Source organism: Dermacentor silvarum, chromosome 1 (assembly GCF_013339745.2).
Source record: "Dermacentor silvarum isolate Dsil-2018 chromosome 1, BIME_Dsil_1.4, whole genome shotgun sequence".
Classification (NCBI taxonomy): Eukaryota; Metazoa; Arthropoda; class Arachnida; order Ixodida; family Ixodidae; genus Dermacentor; species Dermacentor silvarum.
In genome coordinates, this window is record NC_051154.1 from 26,321,468 (window position 1) to 26,345,895 (window position 24,428).

General features: G+C 46.4%; 1 protein-coding gene across 5 annotated transcripts in view; it reads right to left on the bottom strand.

Moving 5' to 3' along the window:
• LOC119458334 (armadillo repeat-containing protein 8-like) overlaps positions 1 to 24,428 on the bottom strand; it is an 82,056-nt gene that overhangs the window by 14,502 nt on the left and 43,126 nt on the right. For 4 of the 5 annotated variants that reach the window (XM_049665633.1, XM_049665635.1, XM_037720177.2 and 1 more), the window contains 4 exons: positions 16,610 to 16,834; positions 13,568 to 13,663; positions 11,879 to 12,130; positions 6,683 to 6,943 (listed from right to left, as the gene is read on the bottom strand). In XM_049665633.1, coding sequence (XP_049521590.1) covers positions 6,683 to 6,943; positions 11,879 to 12,130; positions 13,568 to 13,663; positions 16,610 to 16,834 — 834 coding nt within the window. The remainder of the gene's footprint in view (positions 1 to 6,682; positions 6,944 to 11,878; positions 12,131 to 13,567; positions 13,664 to 16,609; positions 16,835 to 24,428) is intronic. The other variant, XM_037720196.2, reaches the window with a different exon arrangement.

Consider the following 24,428-nt stretch of genomic DNA (forward strand, 5'->3'; position numbering starts at 1 on the left):
GACCCCTTGCAGTGACGGGGTGGGGGGGAGTTAATGGTTTATTTCCTTTTCGACGAACAAATTTGGCAACGAACATTGTGACATCCTTAATTTTATTTATTATCCAGTGCGATGCAGATTGCTGCCACAGTTCTGGAAGCAGGTCCCGCAATTGGGAATGAGTCAAGGCTAAATCGGCCTCCAAATAACTAAATATCAAAATTTTCAAATACGAATACTTAAGCTTCGAATATTGAATCAAATATCGAATAATGATATGCATTGCATTTATGCACAAGTTGGGTTAATTTGATATGTTGGAACATTGCAATTACATTGTCAATGTTACAAAACTAGACTAGTAAGCCATTATACTAAAACATTGTGCATTTGGTTCATGTCAACTTGGAAAACTGGGTAATTCCCACTAGCTGTCTTCACGTTCTGTGCCTTTTTATACCGCATCAAATGCACCTAAACTCGGAGGCATTCGACCCTGCGCCAGTCATCACTCATTGCACTTACTGTCAAGCAATAAACTGAAAAAAAAAGGAAGAAAAAAAAAGTGCCCACTTGCTGTCCGCAAACCCGTGCCTCTTGCTACTAAGAGGGTGGCTTTCCCGCACAGTTTAGAAGTTTAGTGGCTAAGAGTGCTTTAAAGGCGAAATATCGCCAGCAGGACGAAATTATCACAAAATTCAGCACAATAGTGCCCCAATATTATTAGATTAGATATAAACAAATGCTAAGAACAGTGTTTGCTCCCGCACAGCCAGTAATACATTCGATTTGATTCGTGCATTCGTATCCAACAGAATATTCGAACATTTTCTATGTCTATTTTTCTAATCGAATTCAAATATTAAATACTATATATATATATATATATATATATATATATATATATATATATATATAAAAAGTTGACAAGCACAACTTCGCGGTCATCTTTGGTTTATTTACCCAACAGTTTAGGTCGGTGGACCGACCTTTTTCAAGGAATGCAGGAAATTCTCGCAACAGTCTCTCTAAGACTATTTTATGGAAGCGTTTAGGTGCCACCATCTTGGGCTGTTAAGGCTGCTGTTTTCTACCTTTAACAACGAAATGCACATTACTACAGTTGATTTGCAAGCATGGAAATAGTTTTACAAATGCGTTCACTGTTTCATGACCATGTTACGTTGTTTACTTCTCATAAAACTAAGAAATTGTTTCTGTAACAGCCCAAGATGGCGGCGCTCATGAATCGAATATAAAATCGTCTTATGGTAGAGAAAGAACATACAAAAAAAAGAGAGAAGAGAAAGGGAGAAAGAAAGACAAAAAGAGGAAAAAAAATGGAAAAAGAAAACGTGAGAGAGAGAGCCAAGGGCCAAAGAACTTGGTGACAGGGTTAATCACGGCGCATTCCCGTCACCATTGACAACAACAGCAACTTCTCATGCAAAACAATCATTGACTTGTCAAAGCTGTTGTTACTGTCCTCTGCCATTCATTCCCAGCATACTTTGCGTATACCACTATTTACGTCATAACATTATGTGACCAGTAACTGAAGGGAAGGCAACATAGGGGGTGCAAGGCAATTAATGAAACTCATTTATAAAAAATATGCGTAACCCTCAAGCCTCTGTTTTTATATACTGTTCCATATGACGTGATGCCACTCATGGGTATTGCATGCGCGGTGAAGTTATGTTGACAGGGTTGGTAGAACGACAGTCAAACTTTCTGCGTTGATAGCTCTCTCGCACCGTTCACACACGCGTGAGTGCTCACTATGGTGATCGAGAGCAGCAAGGCCTGAAATATGTAAGTAGAGCACATTGTGAACGTCCCGCTGTTGTTGGTTCCAACAAGCCCACTGAAGATTCGGTCGCAGGGCGTTCTTCTAGCTGTACGCTACGATGACGTGATGCCGCTCACGGGTATCGCATGCATGGTGAAGTTCATGTTGACAGGGTTGGTAGAACGACGGTCAAACTTGCTTGTCGATGCTGCGTTGATTAGCTCTCTTGCACCGTTCACAAAGGAGTGCGTGCTCACTCCGGTGACCGAGAGCAGCAAAGCCTGAAATATGTAAGTAGAGCACATTGTGAACGTCCCGCTGTTGTTGGTTCCAACAAGCCCACTGAAGATTCGGTCGCAGGGCGTTCTTCTAGCTGTACGCTACGATGACGTGATGCCGCTCACGGGTATCGCATGCATGGTGAAGTTCATGTTGACAGGGTTGGTAGAACGACGGTCAAACTTGCTTGTCGATGCTGCGTTGATTAGCTCTCTTGCACCGTTCACAAAGGAGTGCGTGCTCACTCCGGTGACCGAGCAGCAAAGCCTGAAATATGTAAGCAGAGCGCATTGTGAACGTCCCACTGTTGTTGGTTCGATCAAGCCCACTGGATCCCACCAATCCCACACTGCTCTCCATCGTATGTGATTGTATTCATGTCAGCACATTATTACTGTGTGAGGGTGTTGAAGAAAATCCTGGTCCTAGAAATGCTGAGATGCTCAAAAAGCTGTTAACAAGTCAAGAGGCTATCCATAGCGACTTGAAGGAAGTGAAATTGAAACTTACTGAAACTGAAAAGATTCTGAGCAAATTCGGTGCGCGTTTAGAGAAAGTCAAGAATAAACCGAAGGAAGTGAGCAAAAAAGCTGGTACCATTGATAGTCTAAACGATCATGTCATGAGACTTCAAAACACTATCATGCAGCAAAAAAGTAAGCTTACTGCACTGGAGGACCGAAATCGTCAAAATAAGTTGGTTGTCTTTGGAATTACGGAGGGGCCAAATGAATCTGAAGAGGTAGTTCGGCACAAAGTTATAAACGAAGTTTTCTGTGATAAACTTGGAATAAATTGCGAATCGGTAGCGAGAATTCACCAGCTTGGGAAATCCTCGTCAAACTGCCCGGTTATTTTTTATTTTCAGGACTATCTTGAGAAACAGAAGGTGCTCGGCAGATCTGGAAAGTTAAAAGGGACGAACATTTCAAAATGATTACTCTTTGAAAACCCTAAGAAAAAGAAAACAGCTATGGCAAACTATGAAACATGATAAAACGGAAGAAAGTGTCACTCGTAAATGATAAACTTCGCGTTGGAAAAACGCTTTACATATGGGATGATGCATCTTCCACACGTGTTCCAGTTCTAGCTGCTGACAGCAAGGCATCATCCGAATCATAGCGATCACAGATATCTGACAAATTTTTGCGTATCCTGTCTTTGATCGCCAGGAGTATTGTCAACAAAATAGATGAACTTGAAATTTTGTTACTTACAGCCCTCACTTAGTGGTTTTGACTGAGACCTGGTTAAATGAAAACATTTGTGTAATGAAATTATTCCGCCTGGTTTTAGCATATATCGATGCGATAGTGGTTCACATGGCGGGGGAATAACAGTGATTGCCAAGTCTGGTGTAGATGTTCATGTTAAGCAACAGATCGAAGAGCATGAGAGCTTGTTTCTAAACATCACAACAAATGAGTTGTCGTTTGTACTCTGTGCGATTTACAGAGCACCTGATGCTGATGTGTCTTTTCTTCCTAGATTGTGTGATCAATTGGTTAAGTTTTGCAAACGAAATATCATAATAACAGGAGACTTCAACTTTCCATCTATTAACTGGAAACATTTGGCGTATGGTGAATGCTCTATTACGGATGCTATTCTTGATATAAAACTTGCTTTGAATGTTGAACAAATTGTATGTGATTTTACGAGAGAGCAAGCACTTCTGGACCTTATTTTTTTTTTTTTTTTGTTAGTAAATCTTTTTCAAAATGTACTACTGCTGTTGCGCCGAGTACTTCAGACCATAAATTATTGTTTTTCACCTGGTCGTGTCCCAGGGATGCAAGATTAATGCGACAAAATCATAGAGATTTTCAACGAAGCAATGATACCTCAATTATTGGTTATTTAGAGAAAACATCAGTTATTTGTGCTCATTCTAAGAATGTTCACAACCTATGGTGTCATCTTAAAATACTACACAATAGAAAAATGACAAAACGCCGTCTAGGGCTGCACGGGCCCCACCAGCTTAATGTGCATTAGTGTCTCGTGCTACGACGATTCTCGCTGAGTGGGCACGTCACAACTTCCTACCAAAATGCCCCGCCCTAAGAAGCTGTTGACACAGGCTGTATTCGAGGAGCACAAACATAAGATTGCCAAAGCCGCAAAAACGAAAACGCGCATCTCGAGTTGCTCAGGCCCGACCAGCTAGGCACCTGTCGGCATTTCGTGCTGCAACAATTTGCACACCGTTCTGCATTACACAGATGTCAACCATAGTTAAGTCTGGCAAATTTTTAGTGATATCGGTTCACACATTTTCCAGGTTAGTATGTTTTTTTTTTTTTTTTCTCCCGTTCTTTCCCAAAACGTATGGATGAGGTTCCACTGTAAATTACATGCGTTTTCGTCTCCTGTGTCAGACTGGAAGCCGAAGGTTGGAAAAAGTATGCTACATGGCAGAAGGGTAATGAAAACAAGGTCAAATACTCTGATAGATCAAACAACCACAATAATGTCACTGGCAATCAGAATCACTGTTGGCAAATAATTTGCACACCAGGCAGTAGACCATTTTTTCCCCTGTAACATACGTCATGTGGAAGTGCACATTTTCATAATGCTGCAAACAGGCCACAGGCTTCAACATGAATAAGTCCGATTAGATGAGCACTTCAGTAATACTCAATTATGGCCCCAGAATGTGACCTTAAGGCTTCCCTGCTCCCTGGCACTATGGTTACCTTTTGACACTCCGATTTCGAGAACACTAACAAGTGAGAATGGTGGGGGGGGGGGGGGGGGGGGGGAAACTACCTATATGTTTCTTACACAATGATTGCTCCATACTCAATACCACAAAGGTATTAATAATAATCTATAATTCTTAATAACCTTAATAACCGTTCTTATAACCTTAATAACCTATGTACAGTCTATATTATTGCCTTGAAGTGACAGTTATAAGGCAACCTGCCATGATCACTCAGTGACTATGGCATACTGCTGCCGAGCATGAGGTAGAATGTTTGATACCCACCTACCAAGGCTGCACTCCGATGGCGTTGGAACGCCAAAATACTCATGCACTGAAATTTCTGTGCAAATTACTGAGGCTCAGTAATCCAGAACACTCCAATACACTGTCTCTCAAAACCACTGCTTTGCTTTGAGAGGTTAAAGGAACACTAAAGTCAACCTTATAGTTAAGATTAACTTCATGGCACAGAATTAAGCCATCATCTAAGGTCCACATCATACACCATAGAGAATGCACTGAAAGAAGCCGAGGCCGCAACTTATTTCTGCATTCTATTTCAAGGCAAGGTCTTCCTAGCTCACTTCACACGGGTTTGGTGTATCGGGAATCTGGGTATTTTCTAACCTTTTCCAGAATGAAAAACAGCCCTTTCACGGCTCCACAGCATCATAGCGAGTTGCAATGGTTATCAAAATAGAGGTCTCAACGAGACGGGAAGCAAGAATTAGTCACAGAGTCGGTAACATTAATGGTATTGGCGTAATTAGTGCCAATATCATACAAAATGAACCATATTGCCCCATAAATTGCACTACCTCCGAGATCGGCCCATCTGGACTCTTGGTCAAAATAAAGAAAGGATCAACCAAGAGTCGACGCTAAAGAAGACAATGTTGATGTAATTGCGCGTGGAAAACAATGTAAATAAGATAAAATTAGTAAATAATGAACATGAAATAGAAACAGAATAAGGAGATATAATCAACATTTAATCATTGAATCATTTGAACCACCATGTACATTGAACTTATCTTCTTTAGCATCGACACTTGGTTGACGCTTTCTTTTTTTAACCAAAATGGAACGAAACAAACAGTAAACGAAAAATATGGTGGTATCAATCAATCACATGCGTATTAACTTGCGGCTTGCAGCAGTTCACGCCAGCACCGGCGGAGTCATCAGCTGCTTCCTCCCTATCTGCATTTTAAAAATAAATTTGACCTCTGGACTCTTAACAGAATGTTGCATTAGCGATCAGTACAATGTTGCCTAGAACTTTAGATGCAAAACTGAAGTTCACAGTAGCGTCCCTTTAAACTCCTGAATCAATAAAATCACACGTTATGAGAGATTCTCCTGCAAAATTTTTTCAGAAGGGCTCTGACAACCCTGCTACAAGAAATTGAAGCAATAAAGTTCTGCACTGTGCTCTTCCTTAAGCCCTTCACCCAGCACTTACTCGCTGAAACGTGCCTCATCTAAGCAAGTCTGCACTCCCAGCTGCAATGGTGCAACATGCTGCATTGCAAATAAATACCAACTCCTAAATAAATTTTTATGTCCAATGGCACAGCACTTTCACAGCATATACTTCAGAGTGATGCAACAAGTCACTGGGCAACAATTGGAGAAGTGGGGCTCACAGCTGCTGGTGGAGGAAAAAGTGTGGGCTTTCGCTTGAATTAGTGATCATAAGTAGATGCTCCATTTACTACACATGTTCAATCCTGTTAGAGTGACCTGAATTTGAAGGAAACATTTTTCCATTCCCCAATATACCGAATGAAAGGACTTCCCATACACAAAGCAACACCTCCAAGTTTTTGAAAATTACAAAACTGACATGTGTAGTTAATTGGTTCTCTCTATTAGTATAATATAATGAAAAGCAAGGTTGAGAAACAGACCTGCTTGATGGAGAGCAAGTTGCGCAGCAGGCCGAGTGTCTTCATTAGCACACTGACATCAGGGTCTGAGAGGAGCCTGAAGACCTGGTCAGTGCCCAGTGTCGACAGGATCTGGGACTTGATCTTCTGGTCAGCTTGGAAGGCCATGTTCATGAGAGCCCACACGCCATTGAGTCGCAGTGCCGGCTCATCTCGCCGTGTCAGGCCGCACAGCAGCTCCACTGCACCACACTCCAGGATGGGCTGCAGGTGGGCACAGTGCTGGGCCCAGTCAGTCCCCTCAGGGCACGCACACAAGCGCCACACAGCAATGCGGGTGGCAGCAGTGCAAGCAGAGGGGGCAGCAGCAGAGGATTTGGGGAGGTAGCACCCGCAGGAACAAAATTTTTGTGCTCGACCCTTAATAGGTAGCTTTCAACCAAATACAGTCGAACCTCATTACAGTGAACAGTACAAACGTTGCAAATTACTTTTATTTACAGCTCATATTTGATATACAAAGTCACATCAGAAACTCTTTGCAAACTGCCGCAATTCAATCGGCAACTAGTAATACAGAAATAGAGTGAACCATGCGAGTGAAAAGGCAACGGAACTAGGTGATACAACAGGCATTGCTATAGCCCCAATTTGTTACTTGCCTGTCAAATTACATGTGAGACACAGTTACAGGCAACGCAATGCATGGTTGGCACAATAAGCTTGGTGTTGTGCTTTGGCATGTTGTTAGTAAACACCTATTTTAACAATTTCTCACTGCTTCCACCTGAATTTGACAACAGTAGGAGAGCAAGCTTTACCAGCAGTTGCACCACATCCACTTCTGCAACTATACTATAGGTAAACCAAATCAGTTGGTATAAGTAACTGAGTGGTACACGTACATTAACATCTCGCCTTGGCCTAGCCGTTCCTGAGTGCACTTGAGTTGTACTAGTGAATCATAAAGCACCAAACAAACTGTCCAGCACATTGAACAATGCCAGCCAATATGCTGTGAAAAAGCCTGCGTGCTTGGCTGCAGCACTTGGGAACTCAATGTTTATCAATTGTGTCTGAGAAGATTCGGCGTGCAAAAATTAACATGATACAACTTCCAAGAGCATATGCCTATAAAATTGACTTTATTCAAGTTCACTGTAACAAGGTTTGACTGTTATCACTCTAAGAATGCTCAATTACTAAGCACATGAGAAATTGTCGTCTATTATTGTGACCAGTTCATTTTATTCAAGCACCAACTTAATTGTGTCCCAAGACATGTTACTTTTATCCTAACTGGTGACAGCATAGTATCATGAACCAATGATGCTCAGGGGTACACCAGGCACGACGTAAGTAGTGACCCAACATATTAGCCTTGGCCCCAGAAAGCTGACTATGTTTACACTTATTAGACGGTTTAAAGGGGTTTATTTGTTAAAAATATGCAGAGAGTATGGTGACGATGAAAAGGTTATACTGATGAAAACAAATGTGACTTTATAACATATAGTATATTCTTGTGTAAGGGCCACACTTCTCATCAAAAGCTTAGGCCAGAATGTTTTGGGTGCAGCCAATATACAAAAGAAAGTAAACAAATTTGTATCTACCTTGCAAAACCAACAGGCTTGGCGCGTGTGTAACGACCTTAGGAAGCTTTTATTTTAGCTTTGTTTGCTATCTCATCAGTGGTCTTTGGCACATGCAACTGCAGAGCTGGAGAAGCAGGAGTCTGGCTCACTACAAGCGCGCTGTTACAAAATGAAGGCGCCCTCGGACATAGTCTCCGACGTCGCACTTCACATAAGGTTGAGCAATGAAGAAACTGCCGGAGTGTTACAGTCCATAGCGCCCACGTACGTTCCAGCTGGCATGGCAACAACGAAAGCTTAGTGCACAAACATGTACAGTATGTACGAAGAGTGGACCCCATTGTCAACACTATAAGTTGCACACCTATCTGGCACAAACGCATACACACAGTGAAAGAGGACAAGCCGCAGGGTGCAAGATACAAATTTTGCTGGTGCTTAGTCGACTGTAGAAACAACCGATGAGGAGGCCGATATGCTTCTATGTTCCACACCTATAGTAACAAGTAGTTAAAAGGTCAAACCGTACTTGAATGCGATATCAGATGTGACGCCGCGCGTAAGATGGCATGGAGAAAAAGAAATTGAGTTTTCACATGAAACATGAACAGAACGTTTGAGTCAAAACAACTGCATACTTTTCGAGTGGTGCAGGAGCGACAGCATATGCACAAAGCATGGACAGCCTCGCATCAGAGTAGCGCACACATGCAGCAGCACAGAGCTGTCTGCAAAACGTGGCATGGTTGGCACGAAATTGGTGGCGTCAGGAAACTAATTTTGCGATGACACCAACAAGCAAGACAATTAGCTTCCCGCAAAAAAATATCAAACTGCGACAGGACTCCGACTGCGATTATAACCAAAGAGGAGGCCAAAATGCATCTGTGTATTGCGTCGTTACTGGACGAAGATACTGCTGCACGGCCGCGGCTGCAGGTGCACACGTAGGAAAAGGCAGGTGTAGACTAGACATGAATAACTTTTTCCGGAAATATTTAGGCCCAAATTTAGGGCTGCAGCCCTTACACTGGTGCCCTTACGCAAGAATATACAGTATATGAGGAACGTAACTCTCTAATCAGCACAAGAATGTGAAGTATGATATGCAACTGCCGTATTTATTCAATTATAAGGTGGTCACGATTATAAGGTGAGGGGCCAGTTGGAGGACATAAGAAAAAAACTTGAGTATGCACACTAAGGCGATACAGAGTAGCTGACGGATTATTTAGACTCGGCAAGGATTACCTCAAATACTGAATTACTAACACAGCCAAAAGGCAAAATGGTGACCATGAAATATGAGGGAAGGGAGCTCTAACCAGTGGAGTGCGGGTTATATGTGAATTTTTGCCTTTAGGTGTTGCTTCAAGGCAGTGCAAATACCGCCTTATAGTGTGGCTTCACGGCATTGCAGCACACGCTGCTGTAAAGCCACACTTCAAGGCGAAAGTCGTGCTGCCGTGAAGCTGCACTATACGGCGAAATTCGCACTGCCGTGAAGCTGCACTATACGGCGAAATTCGCGCTGCCGTGAAGCCACACCTAAAGGTAAAATTCGCGTATAAGGCGGGAGGTGACTTTGAGGCTAAAGATTATGGGAAAAAGCCTCGCCTTATATTCGAATAAATACGGTATGCTCCATAGTGAACCACAACCAGAAGTAGTAACCCATACCACAAGACCTCGCATCAACACACACACCGTAATCATAGAGTCTACTCTGACTTTCATTAAATTAGTACTATTTATTTGCTACCATTAAGGCTTATTATCTTATTTATTTTGTCAAGTACAGATAAATTTGATGAAAAATGGCACTACTCCAACTCCAAAAATACTGGGCACTGGGCTACATGCAGCCCACAGGGCTCGTACAAAATGTCCAACGTAAAATTCAAGGACAATTCAAGGATGTGCAGGTTTCTGAAGGCCAAAATTCAAACTATCTAGTCTGCAATTCTTTACAGCCAAGCAGCCATTCAATTCCACACTTACTTCAAGCTCTTCATGTGGCTTTTTTTGAGTTTCTCATTGTAACAATGTCAATCACTCTGCAGCACATCACACACACTTCGCTCAAGGGTAATTAGTGTCCGGCTTCACCCTAAGATACTCGCCACATTAAAGCCAGATGGCTGAAACTTATTTTTCTCCAGGCATTTAGAGTTTGAGCCTCAAAAACAGAGCCATGAGGGCTGCAATGTAAACCAACTAGCAAAACAACAAAAATAGTGGTACGGCTTGGTCATTTGAACTGTCATTTCATCTAGCACTACGACGGAAATTGCGATTTAAACCAGCCTGATGTCAGTGGCTGTGGACTTGCCAGAATGCAATCACTTAGCGAAACTCTCAAAAGCAAATACTGCATATAAAACTGTTTCCCGATAGAAAGTGTCCACGGCATAGAGCCGATGCAGAGAAATCCATTTATTTTCAAGGAGTTTTACTCTTGAAAATACCAAGGATGAGTCTGTCCACGTGTTTGGGCGCTCTTTCGAAGTGCAAGTAACGAGCCAGGCTCGTACAATCCATTTGGACATACTGGCGAGTTCCCTTGTTAGCCCCCATAAGCTGGCCTACAGACTCCATTCACCTGGCAGAGATTTTAAAAATGCCGGCTGTCTGTCAGGTGTTGCTGCGCCCACTGTGAGTGTGAATTTTTCATTTGATTGAGTCGTCAAGCTTCTAACATGACTTGCTTCTGCATAAAATATTGACAGGGGTAGCAGTCTTGTCAGCGCTATAGACACATCTAGTGATTAAGTCGTCACTACGACAATTGTTTTGATACGGCGATACAGTGGATGAAGTTAGATGGACAAAACCTTCCACCGGCGCCTCAGTAAAATTAAAATTAAATTATGGGGTTTTACGTGCCTAAACCACGATCTGATTATGAGGCACGCCGTAGTGGGGGACTCTGGAAATTCGGACCATCTGGGGTCTTTAACGTGCACCTAAATCTAAGTACACAGGTGTTTTCGCATTTTGCCCCCATCAAAATGCGGCCGCCGTGGCCGGGATTCGATCCCGCGACCTTGTGCTCAGCAGCCCAGCACCATAGCCACTGAGCAACCACGGCGGGTCACCAGCGCCTCCTTGTTTTACATTTAAGTATTTGCAGACACTATATTTTCTGCAATTAAAAAAAAATTTTTTTCTGAACACTTTTTTACATTTTTTGCCAGCACTTAAAGGGTAAGGGCCTTTGAATCTCTTTTTCCGAGTTCAAGGATTTTCAAGGATTTCAAGGAGGTGTACAAACCCTGAGCCCAGCACCCATTTTTTTAATAGTCCCCAACCTCTCAAAAAGAGTGTGTACTTTCACTAACACTGGTACCAATTTTGTTGACCGGTCAAAATAACCTCAGCTGGCATTATCAAGACATCCCACTCCCCTAGCGCTAAGTGAGTGACCACCACAGTATTGTGGTTAAATGTCTAAAACTAAAGTAGTCATTTGCCATTTTCACGATGGCAGGTAACGTCAAACATGTGGAAATAAATAGACAAACAGAAGCAGTTGCAGGTGCTCCTCATATTTCACAGAAGGGTATTTCAAGGCCCCTTAAAAAGCCGCAAAGCAGTAAGCAAGCAAGCCCAAGCCTACCTCCTTGCTTGGTGAGAATTCAAGCAGCAGGTTGCACAGAGTGGATGAAGCCACAAGGAGGATGTCATCGGGAGCATTATGAAGGAGGCGCATGAGTGGCCGCCACACGGCATGATCCTGAAAGGTGGTGCGCAGCTGCTGCACAGAGCGCGACAGCGAGTGCAGACAGCGTACTGCCGCCAACCGCACACGTGGGTTTGTGTCCGACAGGCTCGACACCACATGCTCCATCAGCGAGTCAGTCTCGATGATCTGGCCAAAACAGAGACACCATGGGCTCTTTACCAAATAGGACAGCTACACAATAAATTTGGACAACATAAACAGTGACTTAGTGTGCTGTTAGCTAAGATAACTTACATAGAGCTAAAGTGTCCCAAAAAAGATTTTGAAAATTGCACTAAGCAAGGTTGTGTCTGCTAGCCAGGGCACAAAGGATACAGCCGAATCTCGATAATTAGAACTCGAAGAGGCCCAAAAATTTGTTCGAATTAAAAGAAGTTCGAATTAATGGAAGGACGTATTTTTGAAGTATTCGAGCACCATAGCAAGATGAACGAACAGTGCGAGTCACGAAATTTTGCGGCACGCAAGCGCATAGCGAGTTGCGCCCACTGCCGGCCAACGCTCGGTTCCCGATAACAGCAGAAAACGAAACTTCAGGGAGCGGAAGGCGCCGCCATGGCGACGGGCGCGCGCGCGCGGAGACCGTCGAAGGTGAGGGAGGAGGGCGGCAGGAAAGCGGATTTGGCCTCGGCAACTCCACCGCTTCGGTGGCAGTGGCTTCGGTGGCTCCCCTTGCCCACTCTCTCAACTCCCTCGCAGCTCCCTCACCTTCGACTGTCTCCATGCGCGTCCGCCGCCGGTACAGACGGCTCGGTGCAGATTAGCCCACTCCTTGAAGTTTCGTTTTCTACCGTTATCGGGAAGCGAGCGTTTGCCAGCATGGGTGCCGACGGCGCCGGTGCAGCCGGCCCGGTGCCAGCTTAGGCCGCTTCCTGAAGTTTTGTTTTCCGCTGTTACCGGAAAGCGAGCGTTTGCCAGCGTGGGCAGTTCTTTGGCCGGACTGGGCCTCCACCGCTGCATGAAGGGGTCTCTCCTAGGCTCTTGCTCTATGGCGGTGTCGGAGCAATGCCGGTCAGAGGCGCCGACGCGCTATTTGGCAGGCTGCTGAGAGCATTGTCGGTCCGCGGTATGTTCAAATTAACCGTCGCAAATGCTTTCGCGTTCGAATTACCGAGCGTTTTCGCCCATTCAAATATACATAACTTTGGCAGGGACCAGAGCGTCAGTTCGAATAAACCGGCAGTGCGAATTAAGCGTGTTCGAATTAACGAGATTCGACTGTAGTAGCAAATTCTTTGGCGCCAAGTGACAGTTTGCAAGTTGCACTTCATAAGCTGACACCCAGACAACAGAGTGTAGAAAATTCATGCCAAGGACACACCCTGTTTTGCCACTGCCGCACAGTTTTTACATTACCACAGTGTATTATTAATTTAATTCTGAAGACAACGTAAATGAGTGAACCAACCGAAGCTGCAGTGATCGTTCACAGTGCATATGCCACTCTGGCATCCTCTACAATACTCTTTATCATGAGCACCACTATATCACAAAAGGACCTATGTCAATCACTTGTCCCAAAGCATCAAATCCCCCAAAACTAAAAAAGGATTGCACACTTGCCTTCTTGCGAATGTCTTCGTCGTTTGCACCCAGGGCAGCAAAAGCTTTGAAAGCAGCTTGTCTCAGCTCCTGCATAACCTTGACTTCCTGTTCAAGCTGCAATAAGAGCAGCATAGGTATCACACAGCTAATTAACCTTGACCAGGGGCCATATTTTGTAACAATAATTCTTATTGTGGTTCCATTCTCTTCCTATTATCTGTTATGCTGACTTGCCGACCCTGGCAATATTGATGGCACAATAGCTTGCGAGCCAATGATGAAGAGTGAAAATAACGGCTTAAGAACAGCATCGTTACAAAATCTGGGCCCAGGACTGCATAAAATCAAGGCAAACACTTTAGCAAACAAATATTCACACTTGTTTTGACATCAAAAGAGACAGTAAAGAACACCAAATGAGTTTATACTGGTGGAATATAATTTCAGGACTGCGCAGAGGCCAGCAGTGATATCATGGATTTTGAAGTACAGTCAACTTCCGTTAATTTGATTCCAGTTCATTAAATTTTTCAGTTAATTCGATCTCAACTTCAAATACAACTTCGTTACAGTCAAACCTCGTTAATACATACCCGCTTAATGTGTAATTGTGGTTTAAACGTAGTCACGAAGATTCCCCCACCCAGCCCCCATTGAGCCCCATGTACTGGCTGACCGCTTAAGCCGTAGTCGCTCATCGCACACCAAACGGTTAGTGCGTACTATTTTTCTTTCTTGTTCTACACGCACAGGCACAAAATCGGCAAAATCTCATGTGCGCAGAAGTTCGATTCTCAAGTTGCGACGCCCGGACGACAGTCGCCAGCGATAGGGAACCTAAAACATGGCCACCACGACACATTTCCTGATCATACAGCTGTTGCCGATTGCCGCGAATAAAAGCATGGCCTTCGAGATTAGCTTTCGGTAAAGCGTAGAAGTCACCCGCAGGAGGTGCTAATTCGCTCTCGCCGTCGAATTCAAGTAGTAATCGCGCAGAAGCACATTTTATTGCGAAGCGCATTTTTGCCATCACCGTGGACATCGCTTTGAGGTTCCGTATATAGTCCAAACACGGCAACATCGTCGCCGTGCGCCGTACGCTGCGTGCGCGAGTGAAAGCTTGCGAGAGTCAGCCGACTCAATCTCGCACGTGCAGGGAAGAAAGGGGCGGAAGCGCGCTTCTGTCGCGTGCGAGAAAGGGAGGAGTTTACTTCGGTGGCGGCCGCCGTATCTTGAAAGCGATCTGCGACGTGGAAAAAGTGCACGCCTGTGTGGGCCTAATCTTCAAAGCGATGTTCTGCCGGTAGCTTCAGATGCGCTGTGCTTTCAACGTCTAGTTCGCGTTGAAGTGAGATACGGTAAGCTCGCTGCTGCTGCCGCGCCTCCTCACTCCAGCGTTTTGAGAGCAAGTTTCCACAGTCATCGAGCGAGACGTGTTCATGTTTACCTGTGCGGGCATTACACCGTGCTTGTTAATTTAGTTAGTAGGCGGGGCCTCATGGACAAACTGGCTCGCGGCCTTATCGAGCTCGAAGAACCGATTTTTTGCTACCTATTCGCAAATAAAGCCTGTCTTAGTGCGTGTGTTTGAGAGCATCGTGACGTAGTTCTTTTCCGGCCAGTAAGTAGCCGCTAAACTGGTTTTGGCGGTTAATTCGTACATCGTTTAGCGCGTACCTAAATGTCGTTCCCGGTCGACTACGTACGTATCAACGGGGTTTGACTGTATACCGAGGTTTAACTGTATCACGTTTTTTTCTCATGGTCCCACAGAAAACATATGGAAGGGTTCAACTACATTGTTTTCTAAGAGAACCAAAGACCAAACAAACTAAATGCAAAACAATACTTTGCAATCCGCCACGTCACACTAATGTACCGGCCAGTTCCAGCGTGAAATTCAGAAACAAAACTTTGACGCTCATTTTCTTATTAATAATCAACCTATTACCGTATATGAAGCACCTAGCTATACGAAAAAGCCAATTTTACAGTTTTGAAAGAGCATATTAGAAACAGTCATTTCCCGGTACCAGCATTCGTGACCGTGAACACAAAAAAATTACCCAACAGAGTCACATTTCTTTTTTACCTGTTAACATGTTCCCAGAATACACAATCTTTTGGCACCGACGTTCTGTAATCAATACATCGTGATCGTATGATACATTGCGATCGTATGATAGGTTTTCCGGCTGTTAGATCTCGCGTAAACAAGAAAAGGTGCTAAGTGCACACAATTGAGAGCAGTAGGCACCTGCCACGGAAGCTTCCCTGCACATGAAACGGGAAATTGAAAGCATGCACTCAGTTTCCTCTACCAGTACCACCAAATCTCCTTGCAGGTCCGTGCCACGCCACATTCACAGCTTTCGCCGCTAACCCTATTGCAATAATCATCTTCAACTGTTTCACAGCAGGTGCGACATAGTACCGTTGGAAGCGTATTGCACACTTTTATAGGCGATAACCCAAACATGCCAACATTCCCTGCTGCAGGCAACTCGAAGTAAGCATCATGTTTCCCTCTGGCAGCATCGTATTGAGCCGTCGCCCCCCCCCCCCCAGCTTGTTTCAGTTTCCCGTAGCAATAGGAAAACGACAATATGCATCTCTGGTTGATCGGGCCCCACCAGCTCAAGGCACATCGGCGTCTCATATCATAGCAATTCTCACCGAGTGGGCACATCAGAACTTCCCGCCGAAATTCTCCAACCGAGAAGCTGCTGACTCAGGCCAAATACAAGGGGCGCCAACATAAGATTGCCAAAGCCGCAAAAACAACATGCATGCCGAGCCGCTCGGACCCCCAACAGCATGGGCGTCTCGTGCTGCAACAATTTGCGCCAAGCTTCGCTACGTATACTACAGTAGAGTTGATAAAATTTTCTAGTGACTTCAGAACATACGTCTTCTGGGTTGGTACATTTTTTCTCCTGTTTTTTTTTTTTTTTTTCCCCAAAATGTATGAATGAGGTACTAATGTATATGACGTATTTTTCTAGTGTGCATTTAGTTTCCATCACACTACCAAGTTGCCAAGATCACAAGCACTACCTTTTTCATAGTGACTGCTGGCACAGGCCCTTTGTACAAGACAACAGCAGAAGGTGGCTGGTACTTGAGCAGCTCAGCCAGCGTGGGGATGAGATGGTCACTGATGCTGGCAATCCGCTGTAACTCAGTATCAACTTCAGCCAGGTAAGCAAGTGTCTCAGCTCCATGCGCCCTTTCCTCAGGAGTACGTTCCTTCTTGCACATGCGCACCAGTGTAGGCAAAGCCTGCGCAGATGCACCACAGTCAAGATGGTACACTTGCACAACTGAAGGAGAGTGCTAAAGGAGTGCACATAATGCTCCACGAGCAGTGGTGCAATCTGGAAAAACTTAAAACTGACGCAATAGTTTGCTTTCAAGCATTTGCTGCAATTGTAGTTTTACAGTGTTACAGTGCAGTCCACTTATAATGATACCACATGTAACGATATATCGGTTACAACGATGAGTCAGCTTAAGAGTATCAACTTATGTATTAGGGCTATGAGAAAACAAACATATTGCCACAAGCAGAAATAGTGAAGCGAAGGTGTATTTACAGGTATTTACAAAATTGTAGCAACGCTGGATACACAAGATGGCTGCTCGAACCAGTCGCGCGCTCTCTTAGCTAAATTGTCTTCGTTGTTCATGGATACACCATGCCCCACTGCTCCGTTACACCACGCCCCAGTCAGAAAGCCGCTGTCTCGGCGGGAGTGTTTATGGTGGCGAAGTCGCGGGGAAATAGGGTTTCAGCCTAAAGTGGACGACATCAGTAGGAACAGGGGCAGACGATGTGAACGATAGTGCAGCACTTTGTAGTTGACGCCGCCGAGCTGGCGAAGGATCTTGTAAGGCCCGGTGTAGTGCGGGAGAAGTTTCTCGAACAATCCGATGCGGCGGCTTGGTGTCCATAGAAGAACTAGGGACCCTGGGGAGAAATGAACGTCCCGGTGGCAGCTGTCGTACCTCATCTTCTGTGCAACCTGCAAGGCGATGAGCCGTGAGCGGACAATCTGGCTCACTGTGTGAGGCCAGGCGAAGATGTCGCGGGCATACTGAGTTGGAATGTTGGTCACGGGTGCAAGAAGTGTGTCGAAGGGTGAAGTTGGGTGGCGGCCCAACAGCAGATAAAATGGTGAAAAGCCGGCGGTCTCGTGGCGGGACAAATTATAGGCAAATGTTATGTAGGGCAACGAGTCGTCCCAGTCCCTGTGGTCCGGAGAAACGTACATGGATAGCATCTCCGTCAACATCCGGTTGAGCCGCTCAATTCATTCATTGGTTTGGGGGTGAAATGCAGTGGTTAGTTTGTGCACGGCAGAAAAGGAACGAAGATCTTCCGACAACGCGGGACAGAAATGTGCGGCCGCGATCAGTGAGCAGCTGCCTCGGGGCACCGTGAAGTAGTATGACGTAGTAGTTGTAGTTGTAGTAGTTGTAGTAGTTGCACCGTGAAGTAGTATGACGTAGTAGTGAAGTAGTTTGGCCACTGCCCAAACCAACGCCAGGCACTCGCGTTCCGCGATAGAAAACTTCCGATCTGTGGTCGAGAGAAGGCGGCTTGCGTATGCAACGACGCACTGTGCACTGTTCTGCTGCTGAACGAGAACAGCTCCTATGCCATGGCCGCCGGCGTCTGTGTGAATTTCAGTAGCAGCGGATGGGTCGTAGTGAGCCAGCAATGGTGGAGCCATTAGCAAGTGGACGAGGGCGGCGAAGGCTTCGGCTCGCGCAGGTCCCCATGAGAAGGAAGCATCTTTCTTGAGAAGGTCAGTGAGCGGGCGAGTGGTGTCGGCAAAATGCTTGATAAAGCGACGGAAATATGAGCATAGGCCAACAAAGCTTCTGACATCTGCTGTGGATGACAGTACGCGAAAGTTGTGGATGGCGGGAATCTTGTCGGGGTCGGGCTGAATTCCTGCGGCACTGACAAGGTGGCCGAGAACAGTAATCTGGCAACGTCCAAAGAGGCACTTCGACGAGTTGAGTTGCAGGTCGGCACGTCGGAAAACACCAAGAATGGCCGACAGACGCGTAAGGTGACTCGCAAATGTGGGCGAAAAAACTATCACGTCGTCTTAATAACATAGACAAGTGGACCATTTATAGCAGCGAAGTAAAGAGTCCATCATTCGCTCGAAGGTTGTTGGGGCATTGCAAAGGCCGAACCGCTTAACCTTGAATTGATAAAGCCCATCCGGCGTTAGAAAAGCGGTCTTTTCGCGGTCCATGTCATCTACAGCGTTCTGCCAATACCCAGAGCGAAGGTCTATGGACGAGAAGTACTGAGCTCCATGCAGGCAGTCCAAGGCGTCATCAATACATGGCAGCGGGTAGACGTCTTTGCGCGTGATCTTATTCAGATGTCAGTAATCGACGCAAAAGCGCCAGCTGCTATCCTTCTTCTTAACAAGGACAACTGGGGAAGCCCACGGACTAGACAAATGTTTGAGGACGCCTTTATTCAGCATTTTGTCCACCTCGTGCTGTATAACTTTACGTTCAGCATGTGAAACACGGTACAGCCGTCGGCGTATGAGATGGGAGTCTCCGGTATGTATAGGGTGAGTGACCACTGACATCTGGCCTAAAGGACGACTATCAAAATCAAAAATGTTGCAATAAGCCTCCAAGACGCAGCGCGTATCTCAGTAGCCTGCGTAGGGAGAAGGTCAGTTGCGATCATCTTGCGTACTTCATTCACTGCAGGGTTGGACTGATCGAACTCGCCTACGGAGGATGGTGGACCTTCTGTGTCCATTACGGAGATCTCGCAATCACTAATAGGCAAGATATCGGCCAGTGACATGCCTCTCGGGAGCACCTGCGTGCAGTAGTTAAAGTTGAGGAGAGGGAGTGTGGTCCGGTTGTTTGCAACAGTGAGTAGGGTGTGCGGCACAGCGACGTTCCTTTCAAGCATTACGTGAGCACGTGGACTCACCACACAGACGCTGTCAAAAACAGGTGGAAATGAGGTCAGACTAACGAACTGGGTGGCTTGTGGTGGTAGGCGGATGTCCTCGAGGGAACATAAGCGTGGTTGGGTCTCTTGTGGGATATCGCAGCTCTGGGGCAGTTGAAGCTGAATCACACCGCACGCGCAGTCAAAGAGGGCAGCATGAAATGATAAGAAGTCCAATCTTAGTATAATATCGTGAGGGCACCGTTCCAAAACAGCAATCAAAGCAGTGGTAAGGTGCCCTGAGATGCTGACGCGAGCAGTGCACATTCCGAGCACGGTGGGCGTTCCTCCATCGGCGACGCGCAGGGTTCGTGATGCGGCAGGTGTGAGGACTTTGTTCAGACGGCGGCGCAATCGGGCACTCATCACAGAAAGTTGCGCACCAGTGTCGATCAACGCCAAAATGTTTATGCCATCGACTAGAACATCAATCAGGTTTTGTCGGATCGGTAAAGTCAGCAGAGGAATTGTTGGTCGAGTCGGCAGTGCAGCATCACCTCCGGGAGCTGCAGCAATTAGTTTTCCGGGGAAGAGCGTCAGAGGTTCATGGGAGATGGCGGGCAACGAGCCTGAGGCGATAGGGATGACGGTCGACAAACTGATGGCAAACGGGACTGGTGACAGCAGAATGACGAACTGCACAACTGTTCCATGTAACGGTAGCGTTGGCGTTAGGCGGTTCCTGGTCAAATGGAGGCTGGAAATGGCATGGGCTCAGTCCGGAACGGTAATAGCCATAGGGTGGTCGTGGAAGTGAGGATCCAAATCAGCTGCGGCAATGGCAGTCAATGTGACCGATTCGACGGCAGGCAAAGCAGATCAGTCGATCATCTGCAGTTCACCACTCGGCCGGGTTTCGATAGCCTGGAGCGATCCACTGGCTAGGCGAAGGAGCAGGTCCATCCGAGAGTCGTGAGGGTGCAATAGAGCAAACAGAATGAACTCCGAGATGTTCGAGTTCTTCGTGGACTATTGCTTGGACAAGTGGTACCATGGGCAAGCTGTTGGGATCACTGAGGTGTGGAAAAGGAGTGGCAGGTGACATTGCTTCAATTTCATGCTGCACAATTTGTGTCCCGTCTTCCGAAGTCAATGGTCACTGCATTCTGCTGTCCTCGCATGAGGAAGTAGCAGCTGTGTTTGGTAAGCGGGCGAACGACGTTGGAAAAGTTGTAATGCGGCGGCTCTTTGCCAGCTCAAAGCGTTGGCACTCCTTGATAATATCGCCGACTGTTGCACAATTCCTACACATTAGCAGATTGAAAGCATCGTCAGCGATGCCATTCAAAATGTGCCCGACCTTGTCTGACTCACACGTCACTGTCAGCCTTGTGGCACAGAGCTAGCACGTCCTGGATATAAGCAACGTACGATTTCGTAGAAGTTTGTGCAAGAGTCCACTAGGTCTTTCTTCGCGGCATTCTTCCGCCCAAGTGGACGGCCAAACAAGTCCTTCAGCTTCTGCTTGCACGTTTCCCAGTCTGTAAGCTCATCTTCGTGGTTGTCAAACCACACCCTCGCCGTGCCTTGCAAGTAGAACATCAAGTTTGCCAGCATGACAGTTGCATCCCACTTGTGGGCACTCACACACTCATACATGATGATCCAATCTTCCATGTCGACGTTATTGGTTCCGTGGAACGTTCCTGGATCTTTCAGATACGCCACGACAATGGTTGGGGTTGTTGCCGCTGGCGCAGGTACCGCGTCCTCCGTCATCATGTTAATACCAAGGGGACGATCGTTGCGGAGCTCCGTGGTCCCCCCTCTTGGGAATACCACGCACCTCCACCAAAATGCCACGGGGCAGAAATAGTGAAGTGAAGGTGTATTTACAGGTATTTACAAAATTGCAGCAACGCTGGATACACAAGACGGCTGCTCAAACCAGCCGCACGCTCTCTTAGCTAAATCCTCTTCGTTGTTCATGGACACACCATGCCCCACTGCTCCGTAACAATATATAACGACATGTTTTGACTGCATGTCAGATACAACAATCAAAATTTTGCCTTTTGGACAGCATTTTCCATGCAAACTGAGCTCAACAATTGCGTTGCTAAGTTCCACGTAAGGCTCATTCATATCGGCGACTGACAGTGGTTGCCGGTGTGCACTAGTCACGAATGGTCACAAATAGTGGCTTTTCTCAAAAAGTGACCATTTTGGACAAGTCAATTGCTGATCGATTTTTCATTCGCGCGACTGCAGTCATAAAACTGCTCAGCCATTCAGATGCGGAGGAACAGGATGTCTGTATTACTGATACTTATTTTACGTGGCGATGCAATTGTGAGCAGATGGCGACTGGCCAGTCGCACTCGCCGGTGTGAGCATCGGTCACCTTCAGTCACTTTTTGGTTGCCAGTCGCAAATGGTCATGTGACTTCCTTAAAGGGATACTGAACAAAACTTTTGCCACTGAGATTTTTAGCCTAAATGAAAGCTTGGGTGCTGAAATTGGCTGGCACAATTTTATTCTCAGGCAGAAACTAGAGGAAATATTTTTTGTTGCATTTTTCGCAGAATACCGCGTCTAGCGGCCGCACCATGAACCAGAGGAAGTGACCGTTTCTGTGACATTATCTGTACCAGACACGCCCGCATCTATCCAGCAGCATTGAGGGTGCCGACCGGCAGCGAACGACATCTCAATTGCGCGGTTGCTCACGGCCGCATACTTCTTTTCGCAATGCCCAAGTCTTCTATATCGCCGTTTGTGATGTGTGCCGATTTTGAATGTGATCAGTGAAGCACCTGGCACAACGCAGGAGAATGCCTCTATGCTACTGCGTGCAAAGGTGTGAGAAAAGTATCGTCGGGCGAGACAAGCCGTGTCATACCTTTCCGGCAGAGCCAAAGCTTCGAAGGATACGGATTCGCGCTGCGTGCCTATGACAGCCAACATGGGTACCGTCAAACCGCGAGTTTCTGTGCTCCGAACACTTCGAGAAAAGTGACTATCAGACGAGCCCTGCTTTGATGCAGAGCTGCGGCATGTCAGCGAAAGGGCGCTGTGGCATCGTAGTAGCAGGGTTCTTCAATACTTTTCATCTGGTCATGAAACTTCGCGTAACGCTATGGGAGATGCTTCATATAGTGCCCACAGTAGAGGCACCACAGCGCTGGTGCAAGTAGAAAGTGGACTGGAGCAGACGCCGAACGGACGCCTCAGGCATTCTATGCGTACGCTCATTACTGCACAAGGGTCGACCGCCTGTATCGGTGTGTGTTTATTGTCGGCACAACGTGCAAATTGCCGCCCAGTTTCTGTACAGTGTTCAGAAGCTTAAACGCTAACAATTTCGAAACAACTTCAACGCCTTGTTACAACAACGTCTGCTGCTGCTGCAAGCGGGTACACATGACGTCACGGCGGTTGGCGCGCAGCCCCGCACTTGCCGGCGTGCCGCCACCGTGCGCTCACAATATACCAAACATACAGCCATCCGTTAAAAAATATGTGAAATAAACGCTGCGTATCGGAACAGTCGCATCTTCCGAGATGAATTTTGATGCTTTCCTCATCTTTTCATATTTTTGTTCAGTACAGTAAAAGCTCGTTAATTCAACCCTCGTTAATTCGGAAAATCGGTTAATTCGGACACGTCCTTTGGTCCCGGCAGGCGTTTGCATTATTTACTGCAATGAAACTCTCGTTAATTCGGACGTATTTGGCCGCATATCGGTTAATTCGGACAACTCTCGGTGCTCGGCGAGCGCGGAGCGCCGCAAATGTGCTACGCAAACGAGCCATAACTAGAGTGAACTCTACCATAACGGCGTTAGCGTCCACCGAAACAAAGCGACACGAGTTCGCATCGCCATAGCCATCAGTGGAAATTGCACAGGAATGACAGCAACGCAGAACTCTTCGTGTCTATTTGAGCCTTTAAAGCTTTTATTCTTGCGTTTGCCGGCGCGCATAGCACCGCGTTGGCCGTGTGCCTTCAAAACTGCGTAGTCGCCATCCGTGATCGCGTTGATAGCGGCCGCGGTTTCATCCGCAGCGGTTGTGGCAAAAAGTAGTTTCGTTTTCACTCAGTGTCCGTGCCGACAGGGAACGGAATACGAAATCCTTGAAAAGAAAAGAAATATGAGCCATTCCACGCCGCCGCGCGTTGTTTTCCATCCTTCTCCGCATCGCCAGCCTCGCGCGCCTGTGTCCCGCCGTTGCCCTTCCGCCCCTCCAAACACGAATGGTCCGCGCCCATAGCTCTGTAAGCCACGCCACCCTCCGAAACATGAATGGACTGAGCCAAAACAACGTTATCGTCCACCGAAACGAAGCGACGGAGTTCGCACCGCTGTAGTCATCACTAAAAATCGTACTGGAATGACAACAACGCCAGAAGGCTTCGTGCCTATTTGTGCCTTTAAAGCTTGCGTTTACCGCCGCACATTGCACCGCGTTGGCCGCGTGCCTTCATGACTGCGTAGTCACCATCCATGATCGTCACGATAGCGGCCGCGGTTGCGGCAAACAGTAGTTTCGTTTTGACTCGGTGCAAAGCTGTCGATGATGAAGAGAGAGATATTGCGGTTGTGAAGAGGAAGAGGCGCACCGTCTACATCGCGATGGGCGGCGACCCGGCGACATTGGCGAAAAAATAAACGGGATGTGCGCGCGCTAGTGAAAAGCGCGTCTCAGATGAAGACGCGCGCCACGGCTGCGATGTGAAGGAAGTCGCGAGACCTTCGCCGCTGCGAGCTCTAATCAGTCGCGAGATGACGAGAATTGCAGTTTCCGCATTGCGTTTATGCAAAATAGAGACAGAATTTGCTGATTCATACTGCAAATAAGTGCGTGTTGACGTAGTAAGCATTTGTTTATTGTTTTTTTTTTAATACCCTCGATAATTCGACATTCGG